Here is a 16,110-nt window from a genome sequence, read left to right as displayed (position 1 = left end):
GGACAAAAGCGGCGCGCACGCGGAGGACACCCCCCCTCCTCTTCCTCCTCCTCGCCGAGAGATGGCAGAATCCGGCAGCTGCAGCGGAGACCCCGCTCGGGCCAGGCCAGAAGGGGCTCCCGCCAGCCGCCAGCCAGAGACCCTTCCGCTCCCGGCTGGGGAAGGGTCCTCGGGGCTGGGCGGCGGAGCCCCGGCCGGGCGCGCAGAAGGTCCCGAAGGACCTCACCCTCCCTGGCCAGAGCAGGGTTCAGGGCGGCTAACACCAATAAAACTACAGTAAAAACATAATAGGGGGAAAAGAAAGGGGGAAAAAACCAATTTAAAATACAGGTTAAAATGCAATTTTAAATGCAGCCTCATTTTAAAAGTAGCCCATAAATCAAAATCCAGACCATAAGGGGAGGGAAACATAAGGGTCAGACTGAGTCCAAACCAAAGGCCAGACGGAACAGCTCTGTCTTGCAGGCCCTGCGGAAAGATGTCAAGTCCCGCAGGGCCCTGGTCTCTTGGGACAGAGCGTTCCACCAAGTCGGGGCCAGCACTGAAAAGGCCCTGGCCCTGGTTGAGACCAATCTAACCACCTTGCGACCTGGGACCTCCAAGGTGTTGTCATTTGTGGACCTTAAGTTCCTTCGTGGGGCAGACCGGGAGAGGCGGTCCCGTAGGTATGAGGGTCCTAGGCTGCATAGGGCTTTAAAGGTCAAAATCAGCACCTTAAACCTGACCTGTACTCCACCAGGAGCCAGTGCAGTGATAAAGCCTCCTTCTGCACCCTCGGCTTCTGGCTCTCATGCTGATTCCCAGGAGTGGCACCCGGGGTCCTGAGGCCCCAGACAACACTCAGTGCAAATTTGTGCAAAGGGGATCAGTCCCCACGACTGCCCCTCGAGTGTGGGCAGAGGGCCCAGGTGGGGCACGGAGCGGGTGCCAGGATTGCCTCCACTCGGTGAGAGATCACTTCCAGCACCGCCACAGCTGAGTCCAATTGCAAATATTTCCCAATGCAGAGTTAAGCTGTGGAACTCCCTCCCACAGCAGCCAGTGATGCCCACTCACCTGGGTGGCTTTAAAAGAGAATAGACAAGTTCCTGCAGGAGGAGAGGGCGATGGATGGCTGCAGTTGGAGGCGGTGATGCTTCTGAATGCCAGTTGCTGGAAACCACAGGGCTCTTGTGTTCGAATCCTGCTGGCTGGCTTCCCAATGGGGCACTTGCTTGGCCACTGACGAGAGCCTGTGCCCAGGGATTTTCTTCCCATCAATTGTGCCAATTTTTAAAAATCCAGGTTGGCTATTAGATTTGAACTTGCACCTTTCACCTTCAGGCTTGGTCTGATCCTGGCTCTGGTGCTGAGGGAGCCCAGGCAGGACCAGCTGCTTGGACACACACACACACACACACACACACACACACACGTGTTTGGGACATGCCAGAGGCAGAGAGCGTAGAGCTGCATGTGGAGGGGGTGTCTGCCCCTGTGTCCACCACAATTGGACAGCCCCCCCCCCCAATTCCTCAACTCAGCTATGAAGCAGCCCAGTAGGACTGTGAGACTCTTCCAGGGAGGGGGACACAGGAATCTGTGGTCTGTCTAGCTCAGTAAAGTATGCTCTGACTGGCAGCAGTGGCTTTTGGGGGTTTCAGGCAGGGGACCTTCCCAGCCCAACCTGGTGGGGCTGCTGGGGACTGAGGCTGGGACCTCCTGAGGCTCTACGCCTGCCTGCCAGCTCTAGCAGCGAGGAGCTGCTGGTTGCCCTTGAGATGCCCCCTCTGTGCCTCCTGCTACATGACCCTTCCTGGCCCCAGAGTTAGGCATCAAACACTCCACTTTCTGCTCCACCCCTTCCTGTGGTTAGTTGGTTCTGGTGAGTATGAGGAACAGGGCCTTCTCGGTGGTGGGGCCTGGGCAATGGAATAGCTTCCAGCAGAGAACTTTAGCACTCCTTTTTTGGCTGCAATCCTAGGCACATTTCCCTTGGAACAAACCCCTCAGTGAAAGCTGCAAATAGCTGCAATTGGACTAGATGTCCCTTGGGGTCCCATCCAGGGGTACAATTCTAATTCTAAGTAGCAAGCTATTTAAACTCAACTATTTGAGCACAAGCCTCTCTCTATCCTGGCAAAAGGGGTACTGAGAATCAGTGTGGTGCAGTGGTTAGCGTAGGGGTAGTCAACCTTTCTATACCTACCGCCCACTAATGCACCTTTCTTGATGGTAACATTTCCTTACCGCCCCCCAGTGCTCGACGGAAGGAGGATTCAGCTTGTGCCATAGAACCCCCTACCGCCCACCTAGAATCTTGAAATGCCCACTAGTGGGCGGTAGGGACCAGGTGGACAACCCCTGGGTTAGAGGGTCAGACTGGGAGAGAGCAGGGTTCAAATTCTGCCCCCTTGCCCTGGGTCATATGAAGCTCGCTGGTCATCTTGGGTCCTGCCTTCTCTCAGGCTACCGCCACCTCACAGGGTTGTCGTTGCGGGGATTAAAGGGGAGGGGGAGAACGACGAGGTCCTCGGAGGAAAAGGTGGAATATAAGCGCAATCAATCAATCAATATAAAAAAATTCCTTCCAGTAGCACCTTAAAGACCAACTAAGTTAGTTCTTGGTATGAGCTTTCGTGTGCATGCATGGTGTGCATGGTATCTGAAGAAGTGTGCATGCACACGAAAGCTTATACCAAGAACTAACTTAGTTGGTCTTTAAGGTGCTACTGGAAGGGATTTTTTTATTTTGACTATGGCAGACCAACACGGCTACCTATCTGTAACTCAATCAATCAATCAATCAATCAATCCGAGGGGTGGGTGTGTCTGCCCCCTCCCCAACCCCAAGAATTGGCCTCGCCCTCTCCGGAGCCTCCTCCTGGCGCATCTCGTGGCAGTGAGTTCCGTAGGCGACGAGCGTGCTTGGTGACGTAGACCTTCGCCCCAACAGCATCCCTCCTCCTCGCGCGCCCCTTCTCTCTTTTTCTCCGCGGAGAAAGGAGGCGCTAGGACCGCGCCGCCCCGCGCTCGCCGCCGCCGCCGCCGCCGCCCGCCGGAGCCTCCGCACCCTCGGCGGGAGCAGCATCCGCGCCCCGGACAGGCAGGCAGGCAGGCGGGCAGGCAGGCAGGCAGCCAGCCACTTGTGGCGGAGCCCCCAGCCCGGCCCGGCCCGCGGCCATGAGCCGCCGCTTCACGGTCACCGCCGGCGAGGAGCCGCGCCCGGGCCCCGCGGCAGCAACCGGAGGCGGCGACGGAGGAGGAGCAGAAGCCCCCCCGCCGCTGGGCAGCAACAGCGGGCAAGGTAAGGGCGCGCCGCCGACGACCCCGCGAAAAAACCGTGGGAGAGGAGGGAGGACGGAGGAGGGAGGGGGGGTTGCTTCTGCCCCCCCCCAAGGGCTAGTGCCCCCCGGCCAGGCGGGTCAAGTTGGGGAGGGGGCCAGGTCGGGCCAGGCCAGGTGCCCTCCCCTAAAGCCCAAGGCGGGAGGAAGAAGAGCGGGGACAGCCGCCGCTTGCGCCCTCCCCGTCTCGAGGGCTGGTGCGCCCCCCGCCAGGGCGGGCTAAGTTGGGGAGGGGAAAGTGGGGAGGGGGCTGGGCCAGGTCAGGTGCTTCTCTCCCCCCACCCCGGTCCGTCTCTGGGCTGGACCCCGGGCGGGACGGAGGGAGGCGCGCCGTGTGGGTCGCCCGTCGAGCGAGGCTTTGGCGCCCCGAGGCAGCGGCTCCTCCATCCATCTCGGCTGGCTTTGTCTCCGAGAGGGGAGAGGGGGCTGCTGCCTCCGCCGCCGCCATGCCCCCCCCCGGGCGCTTTCCCGGAGCCGCGCGGCGAGGACGCGGCCGGCACGCCCCCCTGGCCGAGCCCGGCAGCCCGACGGGGCGGGCGGCGGAGGCTCCGGGTGCCGGTAGTGGCTGGCAGAGCTTAGAGAGGCTCCGGGACGCGGGGGCTGCCCGGACCCCCTCACGGGTGGGCGGGCGGGTTGCTGCTGTCCCCCCGGGAGTCCCCGATAACCCCCCCCCCCGCCGCTCCCCTGCGCGCCGCGCTGGCTGGCCCGTCCCGGCTGCGCTTCCGGCTCCCGTTACCGGCGCGCATCGATCGTGGAAACCCAAGCCAGGCAGCCGCTTCAGCACTTCCCCGCCTCGACCTTCTCTCCCCCGGAAAGGGCAAGGGCTGCTTGGCTGGCGGGCGAGGCGGAGGGAGGCGCGCGCTGGGAGCCGGGCGCGGTTGGGAGGGCACCCCAGGGTCATCTAGTCCAGCCCCCTGGAATGCAGGGGTGAAGTTGGGGAAGGCGGAGGACCTGGGGGTTCATTCCTAGAATCGGTGCGGTGATGGTGTCCACCAAGGCCCTCTCTAGCCAGCTCAGGCCTTTGACGGGGAGTGCGCTCTGCACCTGCTCAGAGAGGTGTTGTGTGTGTGTGTGGCTGTTGGTGTTGTAGGACCAAGAACATACTGGGGTTGGGCTCTCTTGTTGTGGAAGGGTGTGAGCTTCAATTTACCCCCTTTTCCCACCCTCATCTCCCCCACCTGTCCTCTTCTGGGATGGCTGGGAGGGGGACTCCTGCGAGGGGTTTCACGGCTGCTGCTGGAGGAAGCAGGATGCAGAATACCTGGGACATACTCCGGTATTAATCTCAGGGTCGTGGTTGGGGAAAGGTTCCTTCATTGCAGGGGGTTGGACTAGATGACCCTCAGGGTCCCTTCCAACCCCACGATCCCATGATTCCAACAAGCAGCACCTGCCTGGAGGAGGCCCTTGGCTGCTCAGGCTCAGGGAGCTCTGGAACCCACCAAGAAGCTCCAAAGTGTTTAGTGAGGTTTCTTATTGAAGTTTACATTCTATCCCTGAGGAGCTAGGTGTCATACTTTGGCCTCGCAACAACCCTATGAGGTAGGAAACACACAGAGAGGGCAACTTTTCCAATACCACTTATGGCAAAGGCTCCCTTTGAACTCAGATTTCCTACAGCTAAAGACCAGCGCTCCGCCCACAGCACCACGCTGCCTCTCTTCAGCAGCATCCTTTGTTGGCAAATTCCCCTCTTCTCCTCAGCTGGCGGGCAGGTAATTGAGTTTCTGCCGCTGAGCTATAGATCTGAGCTAGCCACCTAGCACCTTGAGGCGAAGTTTGAAATCTTAAAAAAAGGGGGTGACCAGAGGTCTTGCAAAGGGTCTCTCTGCTTTTAAGCGATCAGCTCTGCTTTAGCAACATATATTCTGATTACACCACAAGCCTTGTTCTTGAGAAGAGTCACAGAAAGCCACCGTGAAGGCAAGATTGGCCAGAGCAAAGGCAAGTTGGGGGTATCTGACTGCGGGTCACGAGGGCAGGAAGGGGGGTTAGGGCATCTGCTGCCCTAAAGTGTGAGGCTGGCCTTTGGCCGAGATGGCTTCAGAACAGCCTTTGCCAACTGGATGACCACTGCCAACCCAGATGTTGGGGTGTGGGATGCCGGGACCCCTGGGAGATGTAGTCCGAAACATCTGGGGGGAAACAAGGTGCGTGAAGGCAGCCTCTGAGCATCAGAAGAGACCTGCAGTTGCTGGATCAGGTCCAAAGGCCACAATTTAAGGAGGCTATGGAGAAGTTGGAAGGTGTGCAGAGGAGGATGGCCAAGATGATCGAAGGTCTGGGAACTAAGCCTGATGAGGAGCGCTTGAAGGAGCTGATGATGTTCAGCGTGGAAAAGAGGAGATGTGAGAGCCATCCTCAAATATCTCAAGGATAGTCACATGGAAGAGGGAACAAGCTTGTTTTCTGCTGCTCCAGAGGGCAGGACTCGAACCAGTGGCTTCAGGTTACAAGGAAGGAGATTCTGTTTGAACATTCGGAAAAGCATTTGGAGGGGAAGAGCTGTTCAGTGGTGGGACAAACTCAGAAGGTGGTGGACTCTCTTCCCTGGAGGTTTTAAAGAAAAGGGCAGGGATTCTCCAGCTGTGATTCCTGCATTGCAGGGGGTTGGACTAAATGACCCTCAGGGTCCCTTCCAACTCTACAGTCCTGTGATTTTATGAAAAGAGGGCGAGGCAAATTCATGGAGGAGGAGGAGGAGGGGGCTATCAAGAGCTACTAGCCAGGATGACTCTGCTCTGTCCTCCACAGCTGGCGGCAGTGATGCTTCTGGACTATGCAGGCAGAGAGAGTCGCTCACTGGTTTCCCCTAATGGGCACCTGGTTGGCCATCTTGAGAACATGTGTGGGGTCCCTCTAGACTGGGGGTGGGTTTTTGGTTTTATTTTGGTGTGTTCTGCAACAATGTTCTGCAACATTGATGCAACAATGGTACAACAATGGTGCTTTTGTGGTATACAGTCATACCTCGGGTAGAAGCAACTATGGGATAAGTATTTTTGGGTTGCGCGCTGCGGCAATTGATCGTGTTAACTCCAGGTTTCGCCGCTCGTGCATTTGCAAACGGTCAAAATGACGTCACGCGCATGCCCAGAAGCGGAAAATTGTGACCCGCAGACGCGGGTTGCGTTCGCTTCTGGATGCAGACGGTGCTCCGGGACGGATCCCGTTTGCATCCAGAGGTACCACTGTATCTAAACCAGGGGTAGGCAAACTAAGGCCCAGGGGCCGGATGCGGCCCAATCGCCTTCTAAATCCGGTCCAGGAATCAGCGTGTTTTTACATGAGTAGAATGTGTTCTTTTATTTAAAATGCATCTCTGGGTTATTTGTGGGGCATAGGAATTTGTTCATTCCCCCCCCAAATATAGTCCTGCCCCCCACAAGGTCTGAGGGACAGTAGACCGCCCCCCTGCTGAAAAAGTTTGCTGACCCCTGATCTAAGCCGTCCACACATCATTCGTCTTTATAGGAATTGTTCTGCAACGCTCCCCCATTATTCCAGCCTTCTTGACACATGGAGGGGCAGACGTGCGCTCTAGCGCAGCCCCCCTTTCCCTGAACACTTCCAGTATGAAAACTTACAGCATTTCAGAAGGAAGCTGCCGATTAGAGATGAAGGAGTATCACCCCTCAAAAAACATTTGTGGCACTGTTGAAAAGGGGTTGTGTATTACTGCCCAAATGCCACCATGAGCAGAAATAAAATAGCACAATAAAATAGCACTAATTATAATAGAAGCATAGAGTTGGAAGGAACCCTCAGTGGTCATCTAGTCCAACCCCCGCCATGCAAGAATCTCAACCAAAGCATCCCTGACTGATGACCATTCAACCTCTGCTACAAAATCTCCAAGGAAGGAGAGTCCACCTTCTCCCGAGGGAGAGAGGTCCACTGTCCAAAGTTCTTCCTAGTTTCTTGTAGCTTTCAGAAAGTCCAACCCTCAGAGCAGGGGAAAACAGGCTTGCTCCCTCTTCCATGTTACTGCCTCTCAGATATTTGAAGATGGCTCTCAGTCTCCTCTTTTCCAGGCTAAACACACACACCTCCTTCAACTGTTCCTCATAAGGCTTGGTTTCCAGACCCTTGATCATCTTGGTTTCCCCTCTTGGCACACATTCCAGCTTGCCAACATCCTTCTTAAATTGTGGTGCCCAGAATTGGACACAGTATTCCAGGTGTGCTCTGACCAAGGCAGAATAGAGTGGGACTATGACTTCCCCTGATCTGGACACTAGACTTTTGTTGATGCAGCCTAGAATAGCATTAGCTTTTTTTGCTGCTGCGTCACATGGTGGACTCATGTTCAGCTTATGGTCTACCAAGATCCCAAGATTTTTCACATGTCCTGCTAGTAAGCCAGGTGTCCCCCATCCTATCTTTGTGCACCTGGTTCTTCCTGCCTAAGCGCAGAACCTGACATTGGTCCCTAATTGGCGTGATAGTGCAGCCCTTCCTACCTTTGGAACAAACACCTGAAATTTGAAGAAAAACCTCAGTCTTGACTGAATCCTGAACAGGTGGACTCAAACTTGCTTGGGCATCTCAGTTCAGTTGCTACACTTCTCCTGTTTCTGTGATGCTGTTAAATAGCTGACTTATCTGTTCCAGGAGGGGAGGGCCTGGCTCCACTGATGGGGCTGGAGTGCCTTTGAAGGTTATCTCCAGGCCCCTCCCTCCCTCGCTTGGCCCTTATCTCCCAGGGAGCTGAATTTAGCAACTGGCCTCATGCCTTCCAGCCGGCTGTGTGATGGAGAGGATGCCCCATTGAATGACTTGGCTAGGATCAGGGCTCCAGTTACTGCCTTTCTCCAGATGTTGCAATCCTGAGATAAAGAGAAGATGGAAGCAGAGAGTCCCCCCCCCCACAGAGGTATGGGGAGAATGTGGAGGAGAAGAGGTGGGGGTATTGTGGATGCGCATTTACCTTTCATCTCCCCCCCCCCCATGTGTGAAACTTTGAGACACAGACTTTTGATTTCAGCACAGAGATGGGTCTCTCCCTTCCAGTCCTCTCTCTGTGTGAAAGCAAGTGAGGTGGGGAGGGGCTGTAATTTTGTGGTAGAGCATCTACTTCCCATGAGGAAGGTCCCGGGTTCAAGACCCCTGCCCGATACTCTCAGGGCCTGCTGCCAGCCAGTGTTGGAAATGCTGGGTTAGGTGGTCTAATCATGGCCTGACTCAGCGAAGGCAACCAAGTTCTACAGGAGCTTCAAGGAAAATGTTTAAGATACTTCTCTAAGTGACATTTTGCTTTTCCCAGTCACAAACCTAACATCCAGAGATCTCCATGTGGTTACAAAACACATTGTTGTTGTTGTTTAGTCGTTTAGTCGTGTCCGCCTCTTCGTGACCCCCTGGGCCAGAGCATGCCAGGCACTTCTGTCTTCCACTGCCTCCCGCAGTTTGGTCAAACTCAGGCTGGTAGCTTCGAGAACACTGTCCCACCATCTCGTCCTCTGCCATCCCCTTCTCCTTGGGCCCTCCATCTTTCCCAACATCAGGGTCTTTTCCAGGAAGTCTTCTCTTCTCATGAGGTGGCCAAAGTCTTGGAGCCTCAGCTTCAGGATCTGTCCTTCCAGTGAGCACTCAGGGCTGATTTCCTTAAGAATGGATAGGTTTGATCTTCTTGCAGTCCATGGGACTCTCAAGAGTCTCCTCCAGCACCAGAATTCAAAAGCATCCATTCTTTGTCGATCAGCCTTCTTTATGGTCCAGCTCTCACTTCCATACATCACTACTGGGAAAACCAGAGCTTTGACTATACGGACCTTTGTTTAGCAAAAGACATCTGGAGCAGGACCCAAATCCTACTATGACCTCTCTGCTTTTCCTCTTGCATTGTGATAAGGAAAAATCCTGGTGTGTGAATTTACTCCACTGCCCAGCTTGTCTTGGTGCCACTCCCCACGGGTCTCTCTGGTCAGCAAAAGAAGGAGTCTCCAGCCAAGTGAGAAGAAGCAAACAGTAGTCAGTTGACCTGATCTTTATTTGTTGTTGCAACAAGGTTCAAACACACAAAGAAAAGAATAGGAACCCCAAGCATGGGGTTGCGTGGACTTTTAAGACTTCTCCCCATTTCCCATAATACATTTTCCAACAGCATCATCGATACATCACAAATATGTCACAAAGTGGGATTGTTTGGCATGTAGAAACATCACCCACCCCTGTCAATCACCCCACTTCCAGACATCTTTTAACTACCTTCTTCCCCAAAGAACAATAAGGGTATTTACACATCCCCCTGGCTGCAAGGCTTTCCTGTGCTTCTCCTTTGAAAGTATCAGGATTCAATCCCCCATCCCGATGGACTTCTGTCTGGGTAAGTGCTGCCTTTGATTGCCTCCTGCCTCCTATTGTGTGGCTAAATTCACACCTTGTGGAGGGGCAAGGAGTATGTGGCCTTATCCTTAAGGGATTATGGAGTCAGGCCCCTGGATTCCCCTCTTCCAGAGGAATCACTAGCTGTTGGAACCAAGGAGATCCATCAAACAGTATAATTTTGGCAATTACCGTATTTGATTCTATATTGGATCGTCAGAGGAAACAATACGATTCATGGTATCCACTTTGCTTCAATTTTATAGACTGCTTTTCTGAGCCTCTCTGCTGTTGTGCCTGTGTGGTGCCTGTGTCAACGGTCATTGTCCTGGCCTTAGTTAGAGGCTGTGGTGGGGACTTGGGGTTTGGGAGCCGTTTAACTGCCCCCCATTCCTTTTACCATTGGCAGGATTGATTAAAGGGTATCTACCTTCCTAAGCTACTGGGTAACCAGTTTTCCTTTGACTCACCTATGTGTAAAAACCGTGGCAGTGCTGATAGATCACAGTAGATCCCACTGCAGAATGACTTCTGCTGGTTAGGAATGTTGCTGCTGGTTAGGAATGGCTTTTCCATTAACTAGCCCCCCCCCTTAAGAATGGCATTAAGAATTGTGCCAAAAATCAAGTGGAAGTAAAAACAAACAAACAAAAAATATGCAGGGGGAAATCCTACTAAATTCTCCTTAAAGGTAAAGGGACCGCTGACCATTAGGTCCAGTCATGGCTGACTCCGGGGTTGCGGTGCTCATCTTGCTTTACTGGCCAAGGGAGCCGGCATACAGCTTCCAGGTCATGTGGCCAGCAGGACTAAGCCGCTTCTGGCGAACCAGAGCAGCGCACGGAAACGCTGTTTACCTTCCCGCCGGAGCGGTACCTATTTATCTACTTGCACTTTGATGTGCTTTCAAACTGCTAGGTGGGCAGGAGAAATTCTCCTTGTTGTTTAGTGGTTTAGTCGTGTCCGACTCTTCATGACCCCCTGGACCAGAGCACGCCAGGCACTCCTAAATTCTCCTTAGCTACCAGAATTCTAAGGGACGCGGGTGGCGCTGTGGGTTAAACCACAGAGCCTAGGACTTGCCGATCAGAAGGTCGGCGGTTCGAATCCCCGTGACGGGGTGAGCTCCCATTGTTTGGTCCCAGCTCCTGCCAACCTAGCAGTTTGGAAGCATGTCAGTGCAAGTAGATAAATAGGTACCGCTCCGGTGGGAAGGTAAACGGCGTTTCCGTGCGCTGCTCTGGTTCGCCAGAAGCGGCTTAGTCATGCTGGCCACCTGACCCGGAAGCTGTACGCCGGCTCCCTCAGTGAGATGAGTGAGATGAGGCAACCCCAGAGTCGGCCACAACTGGACCTCATGGTCAGGGGTCCCTTTACCTTTACCAGAATTCTACCTCCTAAAGAAGTGAGGAAGTGAGGCCGGCTCCCTCTAGTGGCAGCAAGTCCACACTGACTGCAAGTACTTGCCATGTTGTCTTCATCTCCAGAAAACAGAATGGTCTAAACGTCTTATGGGTCTACTTGGAGTAGAAGTCAGACTGGATACAGCCCATGAGATTTGCTTTTCTCATAGCTGCTTGCCCAAATGATGAGGGCACTTGAAAGGCACATTTTCAGCAGCCCTGCAAGACTCTTGCAGGAAGGAGATCCAAGAGCCCTTAGCCCCCTGAAGACTCAGCCTTCTTGGGGGTGGCGCCTTCCTCCACCTCTGCCCTCTGCAGAACTAGGACCCTGAGGTATCCCTGCAGGCTTGTAATATGTACATATTTATTTACAGACTGCTCTTCATATAAAATATCAGGGTGTTGCAAAGGGAGATCCACAAATACAGAGAAAAAAATAATTGTATCAACAATGCAGAAGAATCAAAAACAACGGGCTCATCTAAAAAGTTTATAAACTGCCGAATAGGCCTATCGGCGTAAAAAACGTCATTAAGAGATGCCTGGAAATTAGGAGCAAGGATGTTTCTGCTTCGTATTTTAATTGCTAACACTTTATTAATATATTTGCTCTTCTTAGGTTTGTTTTTGCCCTATTATTTTTCTGTGGGTGGCTGTGGAAACCCAGCCAGATGGGTGGGGTCTAAAGAATAAAAGTATTATTATTTATTATCCTTAACTATTTGTTTATTATGGGAAAGTGATATATAAATATTAAACTGTCACTCAACCTCCTGCCCCAGTCCTCTATCTGCTGCTTCCTCCTGGTTTTCTTTGGAACAACTTTTGCTTGGCTGGGAGGGCAAAGAGGTCCAAACAGTGTGCATGCACACGAAAGCTCATACCAACAACTAACTTAGTTGTTCTCTAAGGTGCTACTGGAAGGAATTTATTTATTGTTTATTTTATTTTATTTTCTTCAAACAGGTGGCTTTCAATTCCTAGTGAAGGAATGCCGGGCACGGAGCTCCCTCTGGTGGCCAAAGGTTTTGTCTGTGTTTTGCAAAGGTTGCTCCTGACAGCAGTTTCTCAGACTGTGATTTGCATGGGCCCAAAATACATGGTGCACGATGCACCTCTTGGGAAAGGCGCTGCCTGGGCATGTTTTGCCACCATGTGTCTAGCATGGCAAGCAATGAATGAAAGTACAGGCCTCTGCCTGTGAGGTGGACGTTTTGCAAAAGTGCATAGTCCACACTTGACATGATGCCGGGAGGGGCAGGGGGGGTTGGGAGGGATTGAATATCTGTTCCAAAGGACCAGTGGTTGCATGAGAAAGTTGGCACTTATGTGAACATGGGGCGGACAAATCGAAAGACGACCTTAGAAATTACGAGATCTTGGTGCTGAGATATTTTCCTTCCCCCTCCATGAGGGCGCAGGGCCCTGAGGGCTGAGTCTGGCTGTGATAGAGATGCCCATGGCAGGAATCTCCCAGCAGCCTGCGCAATAAACAGACTCAGCTATGTGCAAATGGCATCTATACATCACACTAATTCGAGTGTGCGTCTTTCTCGGGTTCACACGACTGACTGGCGGTCTCTAATTCCTTCGGGAAAATTCTCTATCAGATTCCAGCTTGAATCATTAATAAGTACCAGGCAGCTGAACGAGGGGGGCAGTTCTTCAAACCAGCCATTTCTTTCCATACAATAGGTTGCTTCCCAATGACATTTTGAATGCCGGGGTTGAATGTGTCTGGAAAATGTTCATGTTCCTGATGTTTTGCATGGTGTAATATCGATCAGAGGTGCTGAATCTGTGGTACTCGAGATATCATTGGGCTCAGCCTCACTTCTGAGCACAGTCGATGGGCAGATGGAGTCTGCCCTCAATCCTACCCATAATAATAATAATAATAATAATAATAATAATAATAATAATAATAATTTATTATTTGTACCCTTCCCATCTGACTGGGTTTCCCCAGCCACTCTGGGCAGCTTCCAACAAAGATTAAAAATACATCAAAATGTCACACATTAAAAACTTCTCTGAACTTTCACGAGAGTCCATGGTGAGAAAGGGAGACAAGCTTTACTCTCTCTCCACATTCCCCATCATTTATAAACATCTATCCTGTCCCCTATCACTCCCCTTTTCTCTACCCTAAAAAGTCCCCCAAAGTCCTTTCCTCACAGGGGAACCTCTCCGCCCCCTTGATCATCTGGCTTGCTCTCTTCTGAACCATTTCCAACTCTGCTATATCCTTTTTGAGGTGAGTCAACAATAAACTCTGCACAGTATCTCAAAGGTGGCTGCACCACAGATTTGTATAAAGCCATTATGAGATCTGCAGTTTTTATTTTCAATTCCTTGCCTAATGATCTGTAGAACATGCCTTTTCCCCAGCTGCTACACGTGACCCCAGCATCTCCATCGCGCTGTGCACAGTCACCATAAAGTCTTGTTCCTGACAGTCACCTCCAGTTCAGACCCCATTTGCCTCCCTGTGAAACAAAACATTCTGCCCCAATGTACGCCATCACTTTATATTCCTTTATATTGAACTGTATTTGCCATTCTGCTGCCCTGTGAAGGAAGGTCGCGGCATATGGGACTGTCTAATTTAGAGAAAAGGTGACCCAGAGGCAACATGACATTTCCTTGTGCTTGGCATGGAGAAAGTGCATAAAGAAAAGTTTTTCACCCTTTCCCTCTAGAAGCCCTAGTCGTCCAATAAAGCTGAATATTGGAAGACCCAGGCTAGATTTTTATATATATATATAAATCCTTTGTGCAGCACATTGTTAACCCAGGGAACTCCCTCCCACAGGAGGCAGTGACAACCACCAACTTGGATGGCTTTTAAAACAGATTAGGCAAATTCCTGGAGGAGGAAAGGTCTCTTGTGTTCGAATCCTGCCTGCTGGTTTCCCACAGGCAACTGTTTGGCCCCTGTGAGAACAGGATGCTGGGCTAGATGGGCCCCTGGCCGGATCCAGGAGGGTCTTGCTGTCTTCTTATGATCCCTCCCTCCTAGGCACTCATTCCTAAGGAACGGTGTTTTCTCTGCTGTTCTCACCAGAGGCAGCTTCGTCCCTCCTCCTCCTCCTGGCCCCAATTCCCTGTTGCTCAAAATCAGGCACCTTTGGACGCTTGATGACTAAGCAGCAAGAGCTTCGCTTGATCTGGAGATGAACCAAGCCTTCGCTGTCCCTGTGCAATCCTCGCAAGATCCAGAGGAGGCTGGGATTCTCCTTGCCCACCCGGCGGCTGAGTTGGCTGTAACCTGGTTTATCTACTTATGCCAGCTAAGGAAGAGCCCTGCTGGCACAAATTAAGCCAGCCTGAGGTATGGTGGTGTAAATGGCAAAAAAGGGGCTGTGTCAGGGCTAAGGGGAGGGACAGAATGGCGCAGCATCCTGCCCCCTACATTCCCTGGTCCTGCCCACAGAGCTTGCCAGAAATGCAGGTGCCATGAAAATCAGCTCCGCAGGAGTCAGTGGAATGGCAGGACGGGAAGGTTTGCCCTGCCCCCAGCAGCCACTGGCCAGGAGCATAGAATCCTAGAGCTGCAGAGTGGGAAGGGACCCTCAAAGGTCATCTAGCCCAACCCCCTGCAGTGCAGGAACCACAGCTAAGGAAGCCCTGGCAGCTGGCCTTGCAGCAGATCAGATGCTGCTGAACTGGTCCGTCTGCCTGGTTAGGATTCCTCTGCCTGTTGTCTGCCTGGTGGGCTGGGGCAATTGCCACCTGTAAGGACTGAAGGCACTGGATTCTTATGATTTCTTCTGGAGTTTTCTTGTGATGCGGCAAGGGGTGTGTGTGGAGGCTAAGATGGCTTTTTGAAAATGAATGAAGTGGTTTGTCCCCTTTAAGAAAAGTCAGTGTATTTGAAAAGTGAAATAGAATCATCAAATGCCTCGCCCTTCCCCTAGTACGATGAATGCCGAGGTTCTGCGCACATGCAAATGTGTCTGATGAGTTGATTGATCTTGAGACAAAGGCTGGTGGGGAGACGTCAATTAAAGTTGACTTATCGTTGGTTAGTTAACCTAGATCTCATTTCCCCTCATTTGCTTTGACACTCGGAGCAGCTCAGGGAAGCCCTGAGGGATGGATTTGGCAGCGGTTGCTTCTCTGTATGGGGAGCCCGGGAGTTGTGGGTTCCAGACAGGTATGGCAGCTGCTCCCAGAGACCAGGGCAGGTGGCAGGTGGCAGGTGTCTCCCTCGCTGCTGCTCTGGGGGGAGCCAATGGGAGCTCCTTTCTGCCACTTGGGGAGCGGCAGGAAGCCTTGCCTGGACCACCCGGGGAACCAAAGTGTCCCCCCCCCCCATGTGTGTGATGCTGCAATACCTCCTTCAGAAAGAGAAAGGCATTTGTCTCCTTCCTCATAACACACACCAGCTTGGACATGAAAGAGGTTTACTAGGGGCTCCCACTACATTTCTGAGCACAGTTCAAAGTGTTGGTGCTTGAAAGCCCTAAACGGCCTTGCCCAGTAGACCTGAAGGAGCGTCTCCGTCTCCATCGTTCTGCCCAGACACTGAGGTCCAGCGCCGAGGGCCTTCTGGCAGTTCCCTCGCTGTAAGAAGCCAAGTTATAGAGAACCAGGCAGAGGGCCTTCTTGGTGGTGGCACCTGCCCTGTGGAACGCCCTCCCACCAGATGTCAAGGAAATAAACAACTATCAGACTTTTAGAAGACATCTGAAGGCAGCCCTGTTTAGGGCAGCTTTTAACGTTTGAAGTTTTATTCTGTTTTTAATGCTCTGTTGAAATGCTCTGGGAAACCCAGTCAGATGGGCGAGGTATAAATAATAATTTCTATTCTATTCTACTGGATTACGCATGGCAGGGAGAGAGAGGCTAGACAGGAGCTTGATCCTTGCTTTCTCGGAACGCTAGAATTCATGGGCATCCAAGGAAGGTGAATGCTGGAAGATGCAGGCTGGAGAAAAGAAAGTCCTTCTTCATGCAGCACAGTTAAACTGTGGAACTCCCTCCCACAGGGAGGGCCGCCAACTTGGATGGCTTTAAAAGAGGATGAAGCAAATGCCTGGAGGACCAGAGGG

At 52.5% G+C, this 16,110-nt stretch overlaps 1 protein-coding gene across 1 annotated transcript in view; it reads left to right on the top strand.

The window, feature by feature from the left end:
• The first annotated feature begins 3,147 nt into the window (after positions 1–3,147).
• SLC12A5 (solute carrier family 12 member 5) overlaps positions 3,148–16,110 on the top strand; it is a 120,592-nt gene continuing 107,629 nt past the window's right edge. Inside the window, exon 1 of the mRNA XM_083507358.1 lies at positions 3,148–3,286. Coding sequence (XP_083363484.1) covers positions 3,163–3,286 — 124 coding nt within the window. The 5' untranslated portion in view covers positions 3,148–3,162. The remainder of the gene's footprint in view (positions 3,287–16,110) is intronic.

Source organism: Podarcis liolepis (genome assembly GCF_965112155.1).
Source record: "Podarcis liolepis genome assembly, chromosome: 6".
NCBI classification, from domain to species: Eukaryota; Metazoa; Chordata; class Lepidosauria; order Squamata; family Lacertidae; genus Podarcis; species Podarcis liolepis.
The sequence above is the reverse complement of the archived record's forward strand: the minus strand, read 5'-3'. Positions and strand labels throughout refer to the sequence as shown.